Below are 18,513 nucleotides of genomic sequence, written 5' to 3' on the forward strand. Positions count from 1 at the left end.
AGGTGGGAGAGCGACCCCTCCCCTGGGAGGACAGGAGGGAGGGGGCAAAGAGTCACCTCTTCCACACCCACTGGTAGGGTTTAGTTTAACTTCTTTTTTTTTTTTTAAGCTCAATCAAATTTCTGGAGCTTGCATCTTCACTGGCTGCTGTGCCTTGTTGCCTTTTTGCTTCCTTCCCTTCTGCTCGGGCGGCTGCAGCAGACGCTGTGAGTCTATAATAAGTTATTCAGCAGCAGTCTCCATGATGGTCCTCGGATTTCAATTTCCACATGTTTCCCTTCAGGCTGTTTCCAACTAATTTCTCCATTTGCATAATTCCCCCCTTAAGGATGCTCTGGCACAGCCCCTTCCCCCCTCCTTTGACAAGATCATCAGAGATTCAGGCTATTAGCAGAAAACACTTTAATTCTGTTGGCCCTTTAGCCCGGTCCTTCCCCATGTGTCTCCAATTAAAAAAAGACAAAGAGGTGGGTTGGGGTGCAGGAGGCCGGGGTGCCCATGGGGAGTGGGCTAGGGGCTGCTGGCCCCCCACTCAGGGCAGCCCCTGGAGGGAACCAACTGGCAGAATTACAAATTCACAGCAAACACAGTTTCTCATTACCGATTCTGGTCCAGCAGACCCGATGGTTTTGTCTGGACCAGAATCAGCAGGGAGCCCCCACCATCCCCGCCCCCAGCTGGGGATGCTTGAGGGGGAGAGGCGGGGAGGGGTTTAGCTGGGATGGCACTGAGCTGGGGGTGGGCAGTGGGTCTGGTCACCCCTGCTGCATGGGCATCCATGGACGTCCCCTCTCCTGAAATTGGGCTCCTGTCCTGCTCTGTTATTTGGAGGGACGGATGCCCAAGAAGGCTGAGCATGCAGAGGAGAGGGGAACGAAAACCATCCCTCAGCTGCTGGGCGAGGGTGAACCTCATCTTTCCTCTTTAAGCCACCTCATGTCTTCTGGACACCCCAGTCCTTCCCTGCAAATTCGGTCTCTCTCTGTCCACCATCAGAAGCAAGACCTGCTTATTCCCTCCTGATGTTCATATTCTTCTGCCCCTCTTCAAGCACATTTTATTTTGTGCTTCTACTACACACAGAGCAGCGTGAACATAAACGATGCTCCAGTCTCTCTCTCTCCCCCTAATACTTGTCCATCCACACATGGCAAAAAGCATACATCACCATCCCACTCCCAGCACTAGCTGCTCACTGTGATCTACATTGCAGTACATCTCCCTCTTGAGTTGCCCAGACACCAGCTGGATTATAACTTCCTTCGGGAACTGCATAAATCCCTCCAGGTTTAAGTGAGCTCAGCACTCCTGCAAAGCTCACCTCTTCCCTAGCCAGCTCCATGTCCTTATAAACAGTCTTTTTTCCTGCTTTTTTTATTTATTAGCTCTTCCATGTTATAAAACGTAATGGGAACTTTCAGAACAGCTTCTGAACAGGTCTCTGATGTGCTTCTCTCTTTCATGGCTCAAGTACAACATCAATCGCAGACATTAACATGCTTCTCTAGAATGAAATGTACATTTGAATGGCACCCAGCTCAAGGAACATGCTGTGCCTCTTGGAAAGCCGGCTGCAGCCCGCCCAGAAACCCTGGTGAGGGGGTGATGGACGCCCAGAGTCTGCCTGCAGCCCCCTGCGCATGGGGGAAGGAGGCGGCAGGGGAGCCATGGCCAGGGCAAGGGATGGTCAAGGTGGATGCTGGGGAGGGGGGTAAAGCAGGGCCTTTTAACGCCAGCCCTTTGGGGCAGTCATTGCCTTCACACCCACCTCTGACAATATATGAATTAGCAAAGGTAAGGTGTGAGTGGGGATGCATGGGATTTCCTTGTCAGCAGGGCCTGTGGATGGATGGAGATACCCCTCTCCAAGCCATGGGAAGAAGTGTGTTGGGGTCACCCCTGTGTCTCAGGCACCCTCCAAGTCTTCCCCCTCTCTGGATCTCATCCCCTGGCAAACAGCACTCCCACCCCAGGCTCTGTGTTTCACATCAGCCTTTTCTTTCTATCCCTCTTTGTGTGCAAGGCCCTGACCTAGTGCCAAGAGTGGAGTCCTTCAGGACCCCACCCCTCCCAGGTCACTTCTTGGGTAGAAATTGCCATTACAGGTATTTTCAGGGCCCAGCACTGTGGGACGCCAACCTTATGGGGACTCCGACTTGCAATTATCATGACAGTCATTATTAACACAGAGAACACCTTGTTGTCTTTGCCAGCTTGCTCTAACGATGGGAGTGATGGTGTGCAACCACCAGCCTGTCTTCCTCCTTGTTTCTTGCCTGGGATGGGCCAGCGACTGGGATGACCCCTGGATCAGGGGTCTGTCTGCAGAGGGATGCGGAGAGCATGCCCTTCGGTCATGTCCATGCTGCAGTTGTCCTCCTACTTTGTTGCAGCTGAGGGGCCAGGTGCCACCCCATGACACTGAAATGAGAATGTTGTCCCCATCATGGGAGTCTGGAGACCTCATTAGGACCCCAGCCTCCCGGAGCCATTCCCCGGTGCCGTATTCCCTCTTCTCCCTGCGTGCCCCCTTCATGGGCCAAGCCTGGGCACCAGCGGTGCATCTCCCGGCTGTGGGGCTGGGAGGGAAAACAGTGGCTCTGGAGCAGGGGTGGTGGCACCAGCCCAGCAGCAGCACGCAGCATCTCTCCTGCACGTCTTCCAGCAGGCAAATGTGCTCCTCCTGGTCCTAGCAGCCAAGCCGGTGCCCAGTTCCCTGCTGTCGGATGGTGGCACCCCACAGCCTTGGGGAAAATGGGGGTCTACTGTTTGTCTGAAAGGGGAAAGAGCCTGCGCAGGGCATCCAAGCCGGGGTCACGCCGTGCAAGCAGCCCTTGCAGGCACTGGCGCCCTGTGCTCCGCAGGAAAGCTCAGTCCCAGGAGGGCCACGGCCAGGGCAGCACTGATATGTGGGTGGCAGCTATACGTGGCCCCCTTTGGACAGATAAGCGATCAGCGCTACCACCACCCCGACGTACACTCCTGTGCCGATGGTTATGGAGAGCGCGGCGAGGAAGAGAGCTCGGCGAGAAGCTGAACTGGCCAGATGGAAATCTCCTTTGGAGACAGCCTTGCTGGTCTGGAAGGAGAAGAAACGCTCATTGGTCACAGCAGTACCAACCTGGCCTATTAGCCTCTGTGCAGTCATTTCACTACTGAGTCAGCCCCCCTTCCCTGGCCGCTGAGTCTCATGAAGGCTGGGGACAGACAGCAAGGCGTCCATCAGTCCGCCGGACCCTCGTAAGACCAGGCAAACGATCAGTGCATGGGATGACAGCTGTGTGGTACTGACTAGATACCAATATACCCTATACAGACATATAATGAGTACTGCTTAGTCTCAGGGAGCTGAATCCAGACAGCATGGCCTGTTGGTCTGGCTCTGCGCCACTTGATTTTGCCTGCATGGGTTTTTCAGGTGAAGCCTATTTGCTATAGAAGTGCTGATGGAGCCAGCGATGGAGACAGATGTGGGCGTTGGCTCTCTGGGCTGGCAACTTCCAGCTTCCCTGAGTGCTCAGGGCGCATTCAGAGCTACTCTTGGTATTACCTACTATTTGTGTTCGAGTTGCCATGTGGAGATCAGGGCACTCACTGTGCACAGACACTGAATAAAAAGATGGTCCTTGCCTCAGTGAGTGAACGAAGTGGTAGTTATAGCAAATGGAGCTAAATATAAATTGCACGAAGTACATCATCATGTGGAGAGTGCACCGTGCTACCCTGCACCATGTGGAAAAATGTGAAATCAGCCCCTCCTCAGGGTCCTATTCAGTTAAAGCTTCCCCTGCCTCTCACCGCCTCTGTGCCAGGTACTCATGTTATATACTTTTCCATTTCTGTTTCTATCTTCTTGATTTAACTTCTTAATGCCTCCCCCCTATCTATTCTTGGTACAGCAGCATCTATGCAAATGTAGAGTAAATCCCCTGGCTCTGCATGCATTATTCTGGGTCAACAGTAATGGAAGCGAGCCCAGGCTCTGGGCTAAGCCCTCAAGAAGGCAGCAGCTCCTCTGAGCCGGTGCAGTCCGAGGGCCACCACCCTCTCCAGCCTCTGCCAGCCTGGTGTTGGCTCACACAGCTTAGCCAATGCATGGCAGGAACAAGTGCAATAGAGGAGCTGTAGTGTGATATGGAGACCAGGCTCCTCTTTGCGCCCAGGCTCCAGAGCAGCCTGACTCCCGGGGCGTGACCTGCCTCGGACTGGGTCATGGTGTAGGACCTCCGCCCTACTGGAGAATGGGAGGGCAGGTGGGAAAATGCCATTTTCCTGAGCCTGGCTAGAGGGTGAGAACCTGGGCAAGGGGCCAAGGGGAGCCCCAGTTCCCTAAATAACACCCAAAAGACCCAAAGGAAAAGCCTGACCTCCAGTAACCCACACAAGCGCTGGAGGGCTTGCAACCCCACAGCAGTTGTGGACACATCCAGAAGCCAGGAGCACCCTTTGCCTCAGCCCTCAGGGGTCTGGGCATGGCACAGAGATGAGCCTTAGAGCCAGAAAGGCACCCGGTCCCCTCCAGGGCTGCTGTGGCTTGCAGGACCCTTGCTCCAGCACTCAATGCATGCAGGCAAGCAAAGGGATTTCTTACCCCTTGGGAGAAGTAGAAGGCAGCAATCCCCAGGGGCCAGAAGCAGCACAGCATGGAGAAAAGGGCTAAGCCCAGGTGGTCCCGGGGGGGAAGCATCAGGAAATGATCCTCACTTTCGCTGTCACTGGAGGAGTCACTCTGCAAAACCAGATGGATTCAGCACATGCCCACCTCCCCGTGCCGCCCTGCAGGCTGCATCCCAGCCCCTCTCCTCCCAGCTCCTGCTCTCTCCTGGCCCTGTCACATATTCTCATATGTTTCCCACCTGCAAATTCAAGGAATGAGTTTCAAAAATATTTTAGCCTCCTCAGCCTGGTTTGATCAGAAAAAATGTAGCTCAGCAAATTCAGGAGCGGAGTGGATTCTCGGCTCCCTGCCAGAGCAAATGCTGAGCTCGCTTGCTGGGGGTCTGGGATTTCCCTGGGAGATAGATAGTCTTAAACTGAAATATCTTCAGCTTTGGCAGAACTGGCTGTTTGTCAGCTTAAACAAACTTAAACAAAGTGCCTTATCCCCATTAGGGACTAGGAGATCGATATCCTGCTAAACTAATTTAGCAAGTGAAGGAAAGCGGTTGAATTGGAGCCTCCATCACAGGGGCGACATGTCCTGTCCCCTTAGTGAGCGCATTGCTCAGAGCAGCTGCGGTCAGCCCTCCTGCCTTTGGGCACCTCTCGGCCAGCTGCAGACCAGCCTGGAAGTGATGTGTCTCGGTGGGGAAGGCACACAGAGGTGGAGATGCCCCTGCTGCCATCTGAAAAGGCCACACCACCGGCACCAAAAGCAGCAGAGCTGTGCTGGGTCATCAGACATCAGCTCCAGCAGGCTCCGGGGACTTGCTCCCACTTCTTAAGGTCCTGGGTGATGTTCCCAGCCTCTGTGCTGCCGCTCGAGCTGTGGTGGGGCACAGAGTGCAGCATGAACCTGCTTTGCGAGCTCTCATTCTTCCTTTGCAGGATTTGTCCTGTCTTTATATATAAAGCTTTCTCTCAGCTGCTGCCATCAGGCCTGTGAATTTTGCTGTTATACAAAGATTGCTATTTCCCCTTAGCTCAAGTGCCACAGCGGCAGCAGGCTGCCCTTGTCAAAGGGTCCCCACATCCCAAGGGTCCTGCAGAGATGGCCCCACCTCACCTTTGCTCCATGCAGCCAGGCTGCCCTCAGGGAAGCTGACCTCCTTCTGAGGTCTGCAGTGAGGAAAAGGGAGCAGAAATGATAAGGAGGAAGAAGAAATATTGGGTGCACAGGAAGAGGCAGGAGATCGTAGGGTCTGGGGGGAAGCTCTGGGGAAAGAAGGGAGAATAAATGACCAAGGATTTGGGCTGATGGCCAGAGTTACCAGGGGAGGAGTTTGGTGCCATCCCACCTGGCAAAGCTCACCTCGTACTCCTGGAGCTCCTCTTCCTCCACCTCGTAGGACACAGTTTGGATGCGGATGTCGCTCTCTACCAGGCAGGACCCTTGCGCCTCATGCCCATCGGGACCTTCGGATGGAGCCTCTTTGCTTTCCATAAAAGTGGTCTCGCAGCTTTCTGTCTTGCTGTCCTTGGCCTTGAGAGCAGTCTCATCCTTCACGAGGATGAAATTGGGGCCGTACAAGGCTTCAACGGCCAGCTGCAGGGAACTGGCATCCAGCAGCTGGTGAGTCCTGGCACCGCCAGTGTTTTGGAAGATGTAGGAATACAGTTTCCCTTGGCAGCGATGACTGGGGTAGTCCTGGCTGTGATGCTGGTGGTAAGAATAGCTGCTGCGAAGGTGCCCGTTGGCCTTGGCCAAGAGCGGGTTTTGGAGCTCACGCACGCTCTCCATGCTGCCGGCAGCGGGGGGGAGCGATCCTGCAGGAGCAGAGAGTGGGAGGGAGGAGGCTGTTATTTCAGCAAGGCGAGGGAGCAGAAAAGCCTCTCGCCCATGCAGAGCTGATGTCAAGATGAGGCTAGTGGGAACAGAAAGATGTGGCAAAGCTGGAGAAAGCAAGAGCCCTCCCCACCTCTCCACGGCTTGAATGCTATCTCGGCAAACTGAGCATCTCTTCATCTCTCCCCAGCTGGTAGTAAGATAAGGATGCAGCCCTGCAATAAGATGATCTGATTCAGGCTGGATTAAGATGAGGATTTGCTGTATCTATAATGCATCTTGAGATGGCCACGTGCAGCCTGACAGGAAAGGACCTACTGCATCTTTTCTGCTGGCTCATAATGTGTGCTGCGACAAAGCCTGACAGCACAGAAGTAGATAAGAGGCTGACAGCCACTTGAGGGGCCTCCCTGACTTCCCAAAGCAGAGAGTCGCATGGTGAATTACAGCCCTCCAGGCATTACACATGCACCTAACTGGCTTTCAGGTACATGGGAGGTTTTCTAGGGCTCCTCCAAGACTGAGCTGGGGGCTGGAGCGAAAGCAGTGAGCCATCGAGGGAAGCCAGGAGGCTGCTGTGAGGACATAGAGGTGGTGTTTAGGCTAGGATTCGGAGTGTTGGACGCTCAGCCAGCCATGCGGAGGAATGAGGAACAGAGGGATATAGAGGTTAAAGAGGAGACCCCATGGGGTTTGGTCCACACTGAAATTACAATTTAAGTAAATGACCCATCACATCAGAGCTCTGTTTAAACCAGCTGCACCCCTGGGTACAGGACAGCTGTGCAGCCCTGGCTCCAGGCCACCGGCTTCAGAAAATGCCAAGTCCAAATGGGATCCTCAGCTACAAATGCCAACATGGGTTTCTTCCTCAGGGAAATTCACCCCCCCTCTCCCTTCCTCCATTTCAGTGTGCTGAAACCTTGTGCTGCCTTTTTTTTTTTTCATGAAAATTTCTGAGATGAAATATTTCAACCCCTTTTCTTCAGAGGAGCGTTTGCTATTTTGGCTTCCCAGCCCACCTTGGCACAAAGAAAATGTGTAGTGAAATATCAGTGTTCCCCAGGAGAGAGAAACAATTACTTTGCGCTCCTCAGTACCTGAGGCCTGTGTTTTACAGCCGCTCTCTAGCATGTTCCCAGCTCCTAGACTGTGCCACCTTATTGCCTTGCAACCCCAAATGTTCCTGTCTTCCTTAGAGACCTCCATCACTGACTCCTCTGCAGGACGCTGTGTAGCAGAGACACGCTTCCGCCTGCTGTAGGGTTCCCCAAGGTGTTCTAGGCTTTCTGATAGAAGGCTCATCACCTTGGCTTTAAATCTGTCCTCAAGAAGAAAATATAAATAAAGAAGTTGAAGACTCCAGAGAGTGAAAAGCCCAAGTGGTCCCATCCCCTTGGCCAAACTCTACCATACTGCACAGGTTTGAGTGCCGTACCTGGTTCTAAACAGCCCTGTCGATGGGCTTTGTTTTGGCAGCAGTTGTCACATTTTGGAAAGCTGCTCAGGAAAATGGAGCCATTCAAAAGCATTCTCGCGCTGCTAAAACTCTGCACGTTGTGGTGAATGCCCTCCACTTCTCCCTCCCCAAAACCATTCTCTGCTTTCTGCAGTCTCCCACTTTACTAATAAAGCCTGTAATGGCTTGTGCGGCAGATGGCCATTAAGTATTTTCAAAATATTTAAGCGAGATGCATATTTGTAGCACAGACGGTTTTATTTCCCGCACAGACCCAGAGAAGCTCAAAGCTTCGTCCCAGTTTTCAGGCAAGGAAAGCATGAACCTCTTCTTTGCTTACCTCAACATGCAAATTAGATTTCCAATAAAATGTCTTGCTTTTTAATGAAACAGTAAGGAAAGACCAGTCACTGAGTGTCATTTGAGAGCAGCAGCCCAAGCAGGAGCAGAAGCCCAGCTCTAGCAAGAGAAAGTTGACAGTTTTGGTAGGGCATCCACGCCTCATCTCAAGAAAAGTTTCTGGCAGCAAGCTAGGGTAGGGAAGGATGGGATATTGCGGGGAGCTGCCGGAGGGAGCAGGCTCCAAATGCACTGAGAAACACCAGCAGACAGGCTGTGGGCAGGCTGCCGGCCATCAGGCAGCGGGTGCTGCCGGCATGGAGGTTGCTGCTCTGCTCACTTCAGGTCTTCGGCAGTGGGTTAGAGGAGCGGGAGAGCTGTGTGGCAAAGCCATATGTTTCACAGCAGCAAGCGCTGGGAAACACTCAGAGCATAGGGAGAGGAAGAAGGGAAAGGAGATGGGAGGAATTGGAAACCTAAAAGGCAGCTTGGGAGGCGGCAGGTATCACAGACCAGGGTGGGAAGAGTGCGTTGATGCAGCTGAACTGCTGCTGGACACGGACTCTGCTGACTTTGGGCATCCCGAAGGATGCTAAAGGGGCCGGCTGGCGGGAGATGGCTGGCTGACCTGGGCTGGGGGGAAGAGGCAAGGAGGGCTTGCAGGTAGCAAATATCCCAGGGTGAACACACCGTGGAAGAGTAACAGTGTGGGTAGCAAAAGAAGCAGCAGGAAAATACTGCTGAAATATGGGGAAGTCTCTGCGAATGCGAGCTGGGCAGGGCTGAAGGCTTTGCCCCAGGGGAGCAGGGAGAGCCCAAACCTCTCTGGTCCCTCAGACTGCCCTGGAGCTGTCCTTAGAGCAGGGCCAGGACCATGGAGGCTGCTGCACTGCACAAAGTGTGGACAGGGCAGGGCTACAGCTAGAATATTTTAGTCCATGCTAGTCTTGTGCTCTCTGGGATTATAAAAGCTTTACCTGTACTGAACTCTGTTTTCCTGCTGCCTTCCACTCTCTGGAGTTGGGGAGGATGCTCTCCCTGGGAGCAGGATAGGGCAATAACAGGGCTGCAGGGATCAGGGGAAAAGTGCAGAAGGAGATCTCACTGCGCTTCTCATAAATAGGCAAAGGGACCACCAAGTGCAGCCCTAGCACCAGGTCTGGGCATTTTTCAGCAGTGGGGAGGGGATGCCGAGGGCCAGTGTCACAGCGTGCCTACGGCAGTGTGCTCAGCCCTGCTGGAAAGCAGCCAGGCTGGAACCTCCCTCTCTGATAGCTGATGTGAAGAGTCCCAGTGCTGGAGGGGTTAGAGATGCTTCCCGCTCCTTAGTCACCAAGATCACTGCATCACATAGAGACCGCACCTGTGTGCGCAAGCACGCGTGCTTGTGTGCGCCGAACAGTCTGGGTTTGCAGGTGGAGACGAGGGCCGTCAAACCTCTAGAGATGATATTAGAGAGGGAATGGCAGGGAGGGTGAAGACCAGACCCACGCGCATACGCGCAGGGAAGGCCGGAGCCAAACCAGCCCTGCCATCATCCCCAAACCCCATTTGGATTATCTGGATCCTACAGTGAATTTAGCCACACAGGGACTTAATAAAGTAAGCCTGGTAATAAAGTAAGCCTGGTAATAAAATAAGCTTGGTAATAACCAGGCTTGGGGGAAGAAGAAAGAAACCAGCAGGTGAAAGCAAGGAAGCTGTAAAAGACAAAATTGGCAAAGAGTGGCCATTCTCTGTCCTCATTACTAGCTTGAATGGATAGCGTGCATATCCATCAGCTCCACGGGGCTAGTCTGGGCAGTACTGGCAGCAGGTAACGGCGGCAAGATGCTGTTAAGTGCACAGGGAGGATGCACACATACAAGTGTACATGCACAACGTGAGCCCGGGGGAGGGCACACCTGGGAGGAGGCAGACTCCAGTGCCCTGATTGAGCTGGACTATTGCTGCAGCCCTACTGCCAAGACTAACAGCTGCTGCCTCCCTAACGAACTGCCTCCCCCACTGCACGGCTGCTCCTGTAACCACCCGGTGGGGCAGGGCCCCCCACGGTCCCCAAGCTGCTTGCAGCAGTCCCCAGCAGAGTGGGAAATGCACAACTATGTTGTGTACTCTCAGCTTCTCAAGGCGAGTACTGGCTAAAAAGAGCCAAAATAAGGCATGAAAATAAAGAGGTAGCAAATTTAGCTTTGTGCTTCACGGATCTCACCTCCACACCACATCCCCTGGGGCAGTCCAGGTCCCCCTTGGGACCATCCTGAGTGTTTTCAGCCCACATGAGAGGTGCTGAGGTCACTGGCCACCCCTGCCAGCAGCAGCACAGCCCTCAGAGAGACCCTCAGCACAGATGCTAGCTATGATAAGCCCAGTTAATGATGAATTAAGTAGCTGTTCCAGGAATCAATCATCATTTAATTGCCCTGTCAAGCAAACACTCTGCCTTGCTTCCCAGGCTCATTAGCAGGTTGCAACTGCGTTGCATGTCCCCAGACTCCTGAGTGAGAAGGTTAGCCCATCCTGGCCAAAGGCTTTCCAATTCAGGACAGCACCCAGGGAAGCCTGTGCCCTCGGGGAGTGGTGTCCCGCTGCCCTGCCGTGCCCTGGCTGGTCCGAGGGCAGGGGACAGTGCAAATGCCTGTTTCTGACCTGGCTGATGGAAGCAGCATCACGGCCAGGTACAGCTGCCATAGCCCCGGGACAGAGGTGGTCCGGGTCCTGATGGAGCAGAAAAGCACAGGAGATGTGGCTAGCACCCTTCCCAGAGCCCAGGCCCTCCTGGAAGCTCTCAGGAGGTGCTTTGGGGCTTCTAGGCAGAGGCTTAAGTCCTGCCAGGGCACAGTACCTCTACCTCTGGGCATCCAAGCTTGCGATTCTGCCCAAGAGAAAACCAGCTCACAAAGGCTGCTGAGAAGCAAGGGCAGAGCATCACAGGGAGGCAAGTTGGCATTTTGGAGAGGGAATATGGGGATGAAGGAAGGGCTGTGAGGACTTGTGGACAATGGCAGGGGCGGACCAAGCCCTCCCTCAGCCCTAGGAGGCCGCAGAGCAGCGTGGATACCTGCTGCATCCCAGCCCTGAGCCCTGCAGGGTGAAGCACAGCTCAAGGGGAGAAGGAAGCGCTTTCATCATCCCCGCAGACATGGCTGCTGAAAGCGGTCACTCTCCGGCCAACATTCAAGCCCTCCTGCGGGTGCTTGTCTCCACACCACTGCTCCTGCCCCGGGTGTAGCACCAGTGTGCAGAGTGGGGGCTGTTCATCCCTGGGGTGTAATGAAGCCTTCACCAGTCCTGGGAAATGTTGCTGCGGCAGGAGGAGGTGGCCAGGGGGTGGAAGGGGCAGGGGGGTGGTGTGGGGGAGGCAGCCCTTGGCATGGGGCAGGAGAGGAGGGTGGTGGGGCATGACAGCCCTGATGGGGCTGGCAGAGGTGGTACCCAGAGAAGCAAAGGGGTACGGTAGGTACAGCAGTGGGAAGGGAAATGGTGGGCAAGAGGCACGGGAAGCAAAGTGACGTCTGAGCCAGGCAGAGAGGTGGGCCCCGGCCACTGGGATGGAGAAGAAAGGGATTGTGGAGCTGCTGGAGGGGAAAGAGATGGTGAGGACCAGGAGGGAAGGAAGGAGGTGACAGAGTCCGTGGACATGGATTAGAGGGAGGATAGCTGAGGTGTTCGTGATTCATCTAATTCACAACTTTGCTGCAGCCGGTTTGACAGAGCTGGAAAGGAGTGAATAAAGTGCTTGTTCTGATCTCCTGGCAGGTATAGCCAGTGCCTCGGCAATGGGGTCCTGGCTCCAACAGAGACTAAATTGCTCTGAGAATTGGGATGCGATGGGCTGCTTTTCAAGGTTCGCAAGTCAAACTGGGCAATTTCCAGGTGGAAATCGGGTCTTTATTCTCCCTGGTAAAAATGTTTCTCTGCAGCAGTGTTTCGACCCAGCTGTGCTCAGAGCTAAGGCGTTGCTCCTAATGGTAAGAAACAGCAAATCCATCCCCCGGGGCTGGCAGGGGAGAGCCGGGCTGCTTTCTGGAGGAGCCGTAGCAGGGGCACTGCAGGGCTGGGGGCTCTCCCACCGCCCCGTCCCCAGCCCCGGTGCCAGCAAGCCGGACACCCTGCCCGTGAGCATCAATCAGCAGGGGAGCAGCGTGAGCTCCGTCGCCTCCAAACACGGGGAAGACGCGCTCGCAACACTCAACCTCAAACCGGGAGTGCCTGCAAACGGGCTGCGCCCCGCCGCTGTGGCACCACGGGGCTGCGGGGCCGGCAGGGCGCCTGTGGCCCGCTGCCACCGTGTTCCCCATCCCCGGCCGGGGACCCCCAGCCCGGCACCCGCCCCCGGCAGGGCCCGGCACTCGGAGAGGTGGCCGCTAGATGTCCCAGGCACTCCACGCAGCGCAGGCTGCCGCTCCGGCCGCCGCACCGCCCCGGGGCCGCGGAGAGCGGGGCGGGGGGGACGACACACAGACCCGGCCGCTCCCCCACCCCCGGCCCCCGCCTGCCTCTCCCGGCCGAGCATCCCACGGCACCGCGGGGCCGGGACGGCGCCTGCATGCAAAGCCTGGGCCTAGCGCCCGTACGTCCAAATCGTTGGGCGCTGCTAGGCCGCCTCAACACCCCGCGGCTGGCGTTGGCCTTGCTGGCGTGAGCCCCAGCGCCCGCCCGGAGTCGGAGCTCACCGGCTCGGATGCGGCCACGGGACGTGGCCCGCTGGGATGCACCCCTCTGTGCCCCTCGTGCAAGGGAGAGCGGGAAAGGGCTCACCGAGCTTGCGAGGGGGGAAGGAGGAAGCATGGAGCGTGATGGTAATAAAACACATGGTCGTGTGGGCGGCTAGGTGTATAATTAGCAGGTTTGGACTCTCTCAGCGCCCTTTTTTTAGCTGGAGACACAAACAAGTAAATAAGGCAGCTGTCGGGAGTCTCTGCAGGCTGTCCTGGGTGTGGGTCTCCCGGGTGTGTGGGATCAGGGAGGAGAGGGGGCAACAGGGGGGCTGCCCCGGTGCTGGAGGGCAGCGGGGTGGCCACGGGGCGGCCAGCTGAGGCGGAGCAGAGCAGGTGACTGGGCTGGCAGCGTTGTGCCGGGGAAGTGGGCCAGCGTGGGATCAGGGATGGACAAGTTCTGGAGGTGCCAAGGGCCACGCTGGGGCAGTCTTCTCAGCCTCGGGGTGCTCCTGCTGGATTTGCACCCAAACAACCTTCAGCCCTGCAGCGCCCTCTACAAGCCCCAGTGCGGGGCTTTAAAGGGGCACATGATGCCAACCAAAACTGATTGATAGCTCTCACTGGAGGCTTCTTCACATGCTTGTTTGGGGACCCAGCAGGGTTGCTTGGAGGCAGTGGAGGTCAGGGCGATGACTCCCACGAGGGGAGGCTGCTGGGGCTGTTGCTCAACATCTCCAGCCCTTTGAGGCATTAGCCAACGAGGACTCCCTGGGAGGCTGTTGGGCTCTGACTGCTCATCTCAGCCACAAAATGCCAGCCCAGGGTCAGGGGAGAGTGACTTCCCCCACCTGCTGCAGCATCCAAATCACTGGCCTGGGAAAACATGAGCTCAGCCTGGGTCCAGGCTTCAGCCTCCTCTTCCTCAGCTCAGAATCACCCTAAGGAAATACCTGCTGTCTGGAGAGAAGGGTATTGGCACCCTACCCTCAGTGTAGAAAGCCTACTTAGAAACGTCCATGCCTGTAGAACTATTGGGAGCCAAATTCAATGACCCCTGGGCTCCAGGAAGCACTTCCAGCACAGAGGCAGCCCTGACCCTTGCCGAGACCAGGCTCCCTGCCCGGGGTGCCCAAAGGGACACCAAGCATCACACAGGAGAGCTCACAGAGGTCTCCCAAGATGTGTTTATTGCCAGGACGTTCTCGCTGCTGCTGGAAGATGCACAGAAGCTCGTGCTTGTGGATTATAATTTTGCTAATGGCTGATTTTCCTATGCTAATGGTTACAGTCTTCAATTTCACATCAGGTTTTCTCCGTCACTATTTATACCCAGTATTGAACTGAACATGGTGGGTGTCCTAGATGGGTCCACACTCTTCTCCCAGCTTGCCCTATTTCATCCATACTCCCATCATCTCCACTTCAAGGCTCTTCTGCCTTCATGGCTGCTGCTGCCCCGGGACCCTGTACCCCATCCTCCCCACAGACCACTCTGCTGCCTGGTCCTGCATCACAGGGTGAGCATCACCCTCAGGGAGCAGTGATACCCTGTGCTGGAGCTCCCCTCCAGGACCAGCCCTGCGCCCCTCAGCCCTCCAGCCCAGCCTGCCCCAGGGCCACACTCGGGGTCCGCACCCCAAGGATGCCCTCCCTGCCACAGCCTGTCACCCACCACAAAAGTGATCTGGCAGATAGGACCTGGCTTTTTGCCAGGTGGGAGACCGCACCAGCCGAGACCCAAGATGGGGACAGTGACATAGTACGTGGTTGGCAGCAGGCATCGGGGGGACAGAGAGATGTCCTCCCCTTCGCAGCTGTGGCTTGCTGATAGAGCAGCTTAGCCACAGCACCTATCGCCATCCTCGCATCTCTCTGCAAATCACCCTCCTATCAATCGAAGCTGGCAACGTAAAGCGGCTGTTAAGGACTGCTCATTTGTCTCTGCTTAAAACATATCCGTACTCAAATGATTCATAACCACCCTGAAGGCTAGCGCATGCTGGCACCCTCCTTTCCCCACCGTCCTGTTTATTTTATCCACTGTCTGCCTGCCTGCAGCTCAGGGCTATTTTCACATTGCTTACTGTGGCCCGATTCTCCTGGGGATTCACTGGGCTCTTCTACAGTTCAGATGTTTAATTCATTTGCCAATGATCTATTCTCTCTTTAAAAATGAAGTTATTCTGTGGAGATGACACCTTTCTAGCTTACTTTTCCAAAGCCTAAGTTTCCAAACATAGCCTGTATGTATCAGCAGTAAGCTGATCTCCTGGTCCAGCGAATAAGTGGATCGCTCTCTTCCCACTCTGGCCAACGTCTGCAGACTCAGACAAACTTCAAGGTGTTAAATTACTACCCAGGTCAATAGGTGCAATCCAAAACAAATGCTGAGCCTCTCTTTCATATTTGTTATTGCCAAAGAAATTGAATCCTCAGGTGGAGATGTGCCCTCCGTCCCAGGGGGACAGGAGTGTGCAGAGGATGGTGCTATATTTTCTTACATATTGTATGGAAAGAGATGCTACAAAACAATGTCACATTTTCTTTTCCATGGCTCTGTCAAGTCCCAACCATGCCTTGCTGAGGGACCCTTTGGGTTGCTCCTGCCTTTGCTGTATGGATGCTTTCCCTCTCTTCCTGGCCCATTTCTCTTTCCTGCCCACGTCACCACTGGACCCAGATCAGCCCTTCCTGGGACAGGGCTCAGGCTGCTGCTTGCCCCCATCCGGAGGGCACATGGCGGGAGGTGGCTCTGCTTTGGGTGAGCAGCACTGGTGGTCCCACGCGGGCTGAGGGAGGACATCCCGCTCACGGTGCTTCCCTCCCAGCATGTCCGTGCTGCATGGGGACGAGCCCCAGCACCCTCCGTCTCACCCTGCCCTGCCACCTTGGAGGCCCCGGGGAGATGGGAGGATTTGCAGAGAAACCTTCACCCAGCTCAGGAGCAGCACCAGCATGGCTGCCACAAGTGGCATCATGTCTCTGAGCCGGCGCACACATGCCCCAGGCCAATTTTTCACGCCAACAGTTGAGTTTCCAGATATAGAGCTTGGAGACAAATCCTGCGACTGACCCTAGTTTTCAAATGATACCTGAAGTGTTCATTTAAGTGAGGCACCCAAAAACCACTGGGGATGAGTGGAGCCTTCCCTTCCAGGCTGAGCAAAGCATTTGGGCTGGTTTGCTGCCTTTTTCACTTGACAGAGAAGCAGCAACAGAAAGATAATTTGGAGGAAATCTATAATGGACTTTTTTTTTCCCCCTCTCTAATGCTGTGGTTTGGCCCTCCAGCTGGAAAAGTCAATCATTTGCCCATCTCTAATTCTACAAATAGAGAAATACTGGCTGAAGACCTTGCCTGAAATTACCCCCTGAAAGCAGCAGAAGAGCTGCATCCTGCAAGTGGTGCCTGCCAGTCCCCAGCTTGGGTACAGGGCTTTAGAAAATAGGCAGAAAAGAGCCAAAATTTGCCTGATTCAGAGACCATGGGAGCCGGAAAACAATGCCAAGCATGGATATTAAATGGAGGGAGGGTGATGAAGGGATAAGAGAGACTTGGGGAAGGGACACAGTGTATCAGTGCCCGGGGTCTAACACTGATGGGGACAGGGTGGCACCAGCGGCACCCAGCGGGGAGAGCCGGGGGCAGGAAGGGCAGAGCTTCAGGTTGCCCTGTGAGATCAAGGATGCTCCTGGGAAGCTGCGAGCACATCCCATCCCACGCAGAGGGGCCGTGAAAGGGGCAGCCGAACTACAAGGGGCTGAAGTACCCACGTCCATGTCGGGGGGGCCATTCCCTACAGCCCGCAGGCTGCCCTGCTGCAGGCTGCCGGGCCAGGCAGGACTGGCCCCTTTGGGGCTTGCTCCAGCCAGCTTGCAGGTGGCAGAGGGGGATTTTAATGGGCAAGTTTTTGCCAAGCGCTTGGTCACCTCTCCACAAGTGATGGCGATGTCTGCAGGCTGGGCCGAGGGCAGGGAGGGGTTGGATACCATGCAAAAGCAGGGATCTGCTGTACAAATTCACTGTGCTGGAGCTGCAGCAAATTACTCATTCTTTAATAATGGTGTTTATTACCTGCCTCTGACGGTGGTTGAGGGAGCCGAAGTGAAGTGGATTCAGCTCCCCAAAGCTTTAGCTCTGCCAGCCATTTTCATGACATAAGAAACTTTTGCCGGAGAAATGCAGTCACTACATTTTGGCTTGGGTAATTCCTTCTCCTGACAGCCTACAAAGTAACCAGCGATTATCCCCCAGAGACCAAGGCTTTTTTTAACTTGTGTGTTGCAGGCAGGCTCAGACCCCGCTCCTCTGGTTATCCCTGGTGTTTACATAGTGCTACCTTCCTCCTGGGAAAAAGGTTTCTACTGGTGGCAGACCCCGAGCTCATGAAAAGGGAATTTATTTTTTTCAGAAGAAAAGCAGGCAGCCCAGTAAAGTGGGTTTGGGCAGAGCAGCACAGCTATTGTGAAACCCGCAGCGGCTTCGGAGAAGGAATTATAAACAGGCACTGGGCAGAGACAGAAAGCACTGCCCTTTGAAACTCCTGAATGTTCGGCTCTCCCCCCAGACACAAGCCGGGAGGGCGTCCACAGGACTATAGGGAGACGGTGCTGTTCAGGGGAGTCGGTTCCTTGGCACAATTCACGGCGCTGGCAATAGCCCTCTCGACCGAAGTCCCCGGACCATTCCCCTGCCCGGGTACATCCCAAGGATGCGCACCTGGGGTGGCCGGCGGCGGGGTGGCTCCCGCCGGCTGCTGAAGCTCCTCAGCAGAAGGCAAACAACCCCCAAACTTCAGCCGGCGGCTGAGCTGCCTCCCAGGGAGGGAGCCCCGATGGCCGCCTGGGTCCAAGGAGCCATTGCAGTTGCTCTGACATATCCGGCCTCCAGAACTTTTGCCGAAATGCTTACATTTGGCCCATCCCAGAGCCTCCGATCAGGTAATTTTGTCCTGGTTTCTCCAGGCTGCAGCCTTTCGTCTTTACAGCCCCCGACACGTTTTCTGCCCCTCCCCGGGGCCAACCCGAGCTTAGCGCCGGGCTGGCTTCCCCCGGGGACCTGCTGCCACCCCACGGGAACAGCCCGGGGACGAGCGCCCGGACCCCCCCAGGAGAGCCACCCGCCCGCCTCCGAGCGGGGATGCGCCCATCCCGGAGTGCAGCGCGGGTCCTTACCTGCGTGTCGAGGAAGGGCTCACCCGCCAACTTGCAGCGGCGGCGGCAGAAGCGGAGCGGCGGCGGCAGGCATGGCCGTGGCCGGCGGCGGCTCTCGGCTGCGGGGCACGCCGCGGCCCGCCGCCCGGGTGGGCGTCCGGCGGCCCTGCGGCGGGCCCGGCCGCGGGCTGCCGGGGAGCGGCGGGGAGCGGCGCGGCGGAGCCCCAGCCGGTGCCGGGGTGTGCGGCAGCGCACCAGGCTCCGCACGGGGCTGTGCAGCAGCGGCGAAGCCCTCTAGCTGCAGTGAAGCCGTACTTCACGTTCGCGTCCAGAGACCCCGCGCCCGCTCGCTGCCTCCCCTCGCTCTGGCAGGCTGGCTCTGCTGCCACCGGCTCCTAAGGCTCGCTAATGAGAGCTGTGCGTCGCCGCCGCTCCCCGGCGCCCGAACTGATTTC

General features: G+C 56.0%; 1 protein-coding gene across 1 annotated transcript; it reads right to left on the minus strand.

The window, feature by feature from the left end:
- Positions 1-385: 385 nt before the first annotated feature.
- Positions 386-18,204, minus strand: SYNDIG1L (synapse differentiation inducing 1 like). The gene is made up of 4 exons (XM_052782717.1): positions 18,080-18,204; positions 5,972-6,426; positions 4,592-4,729; positions 386-3,079 (listed from the first exon to the last, which is right to left on the minus strand). Exons 2-4 carry the CDS (start codon positions 6,398-6,400, stop codon positions 2,921-2,923), a joined length of 726 nt encoding a protein of 241 aa, XP_052638677.1. The 5' UTR covers positions 6,401-6,426; positions 18,080-18,204; the 3' UTR covers positions 386-2,920.
- Between the last annotated feature and the right edge of the window lie 309 nt (positions 18,205-18,513).

This window comes from Harpia harpyja, chromosome 3, assembly GCF_026419915.1.
Source record: "Harpia harpyja isolate bHarHar1 chromosome 3, bHarHar1 primary haplotype, whole genome shotgun sequence".
NCBI classification, from domain to species: Eukaryota; Metazoa; Chordata; class Aves; order Accipitriformes; family Accipitridae; genus Harpia; species Harpia harpyja.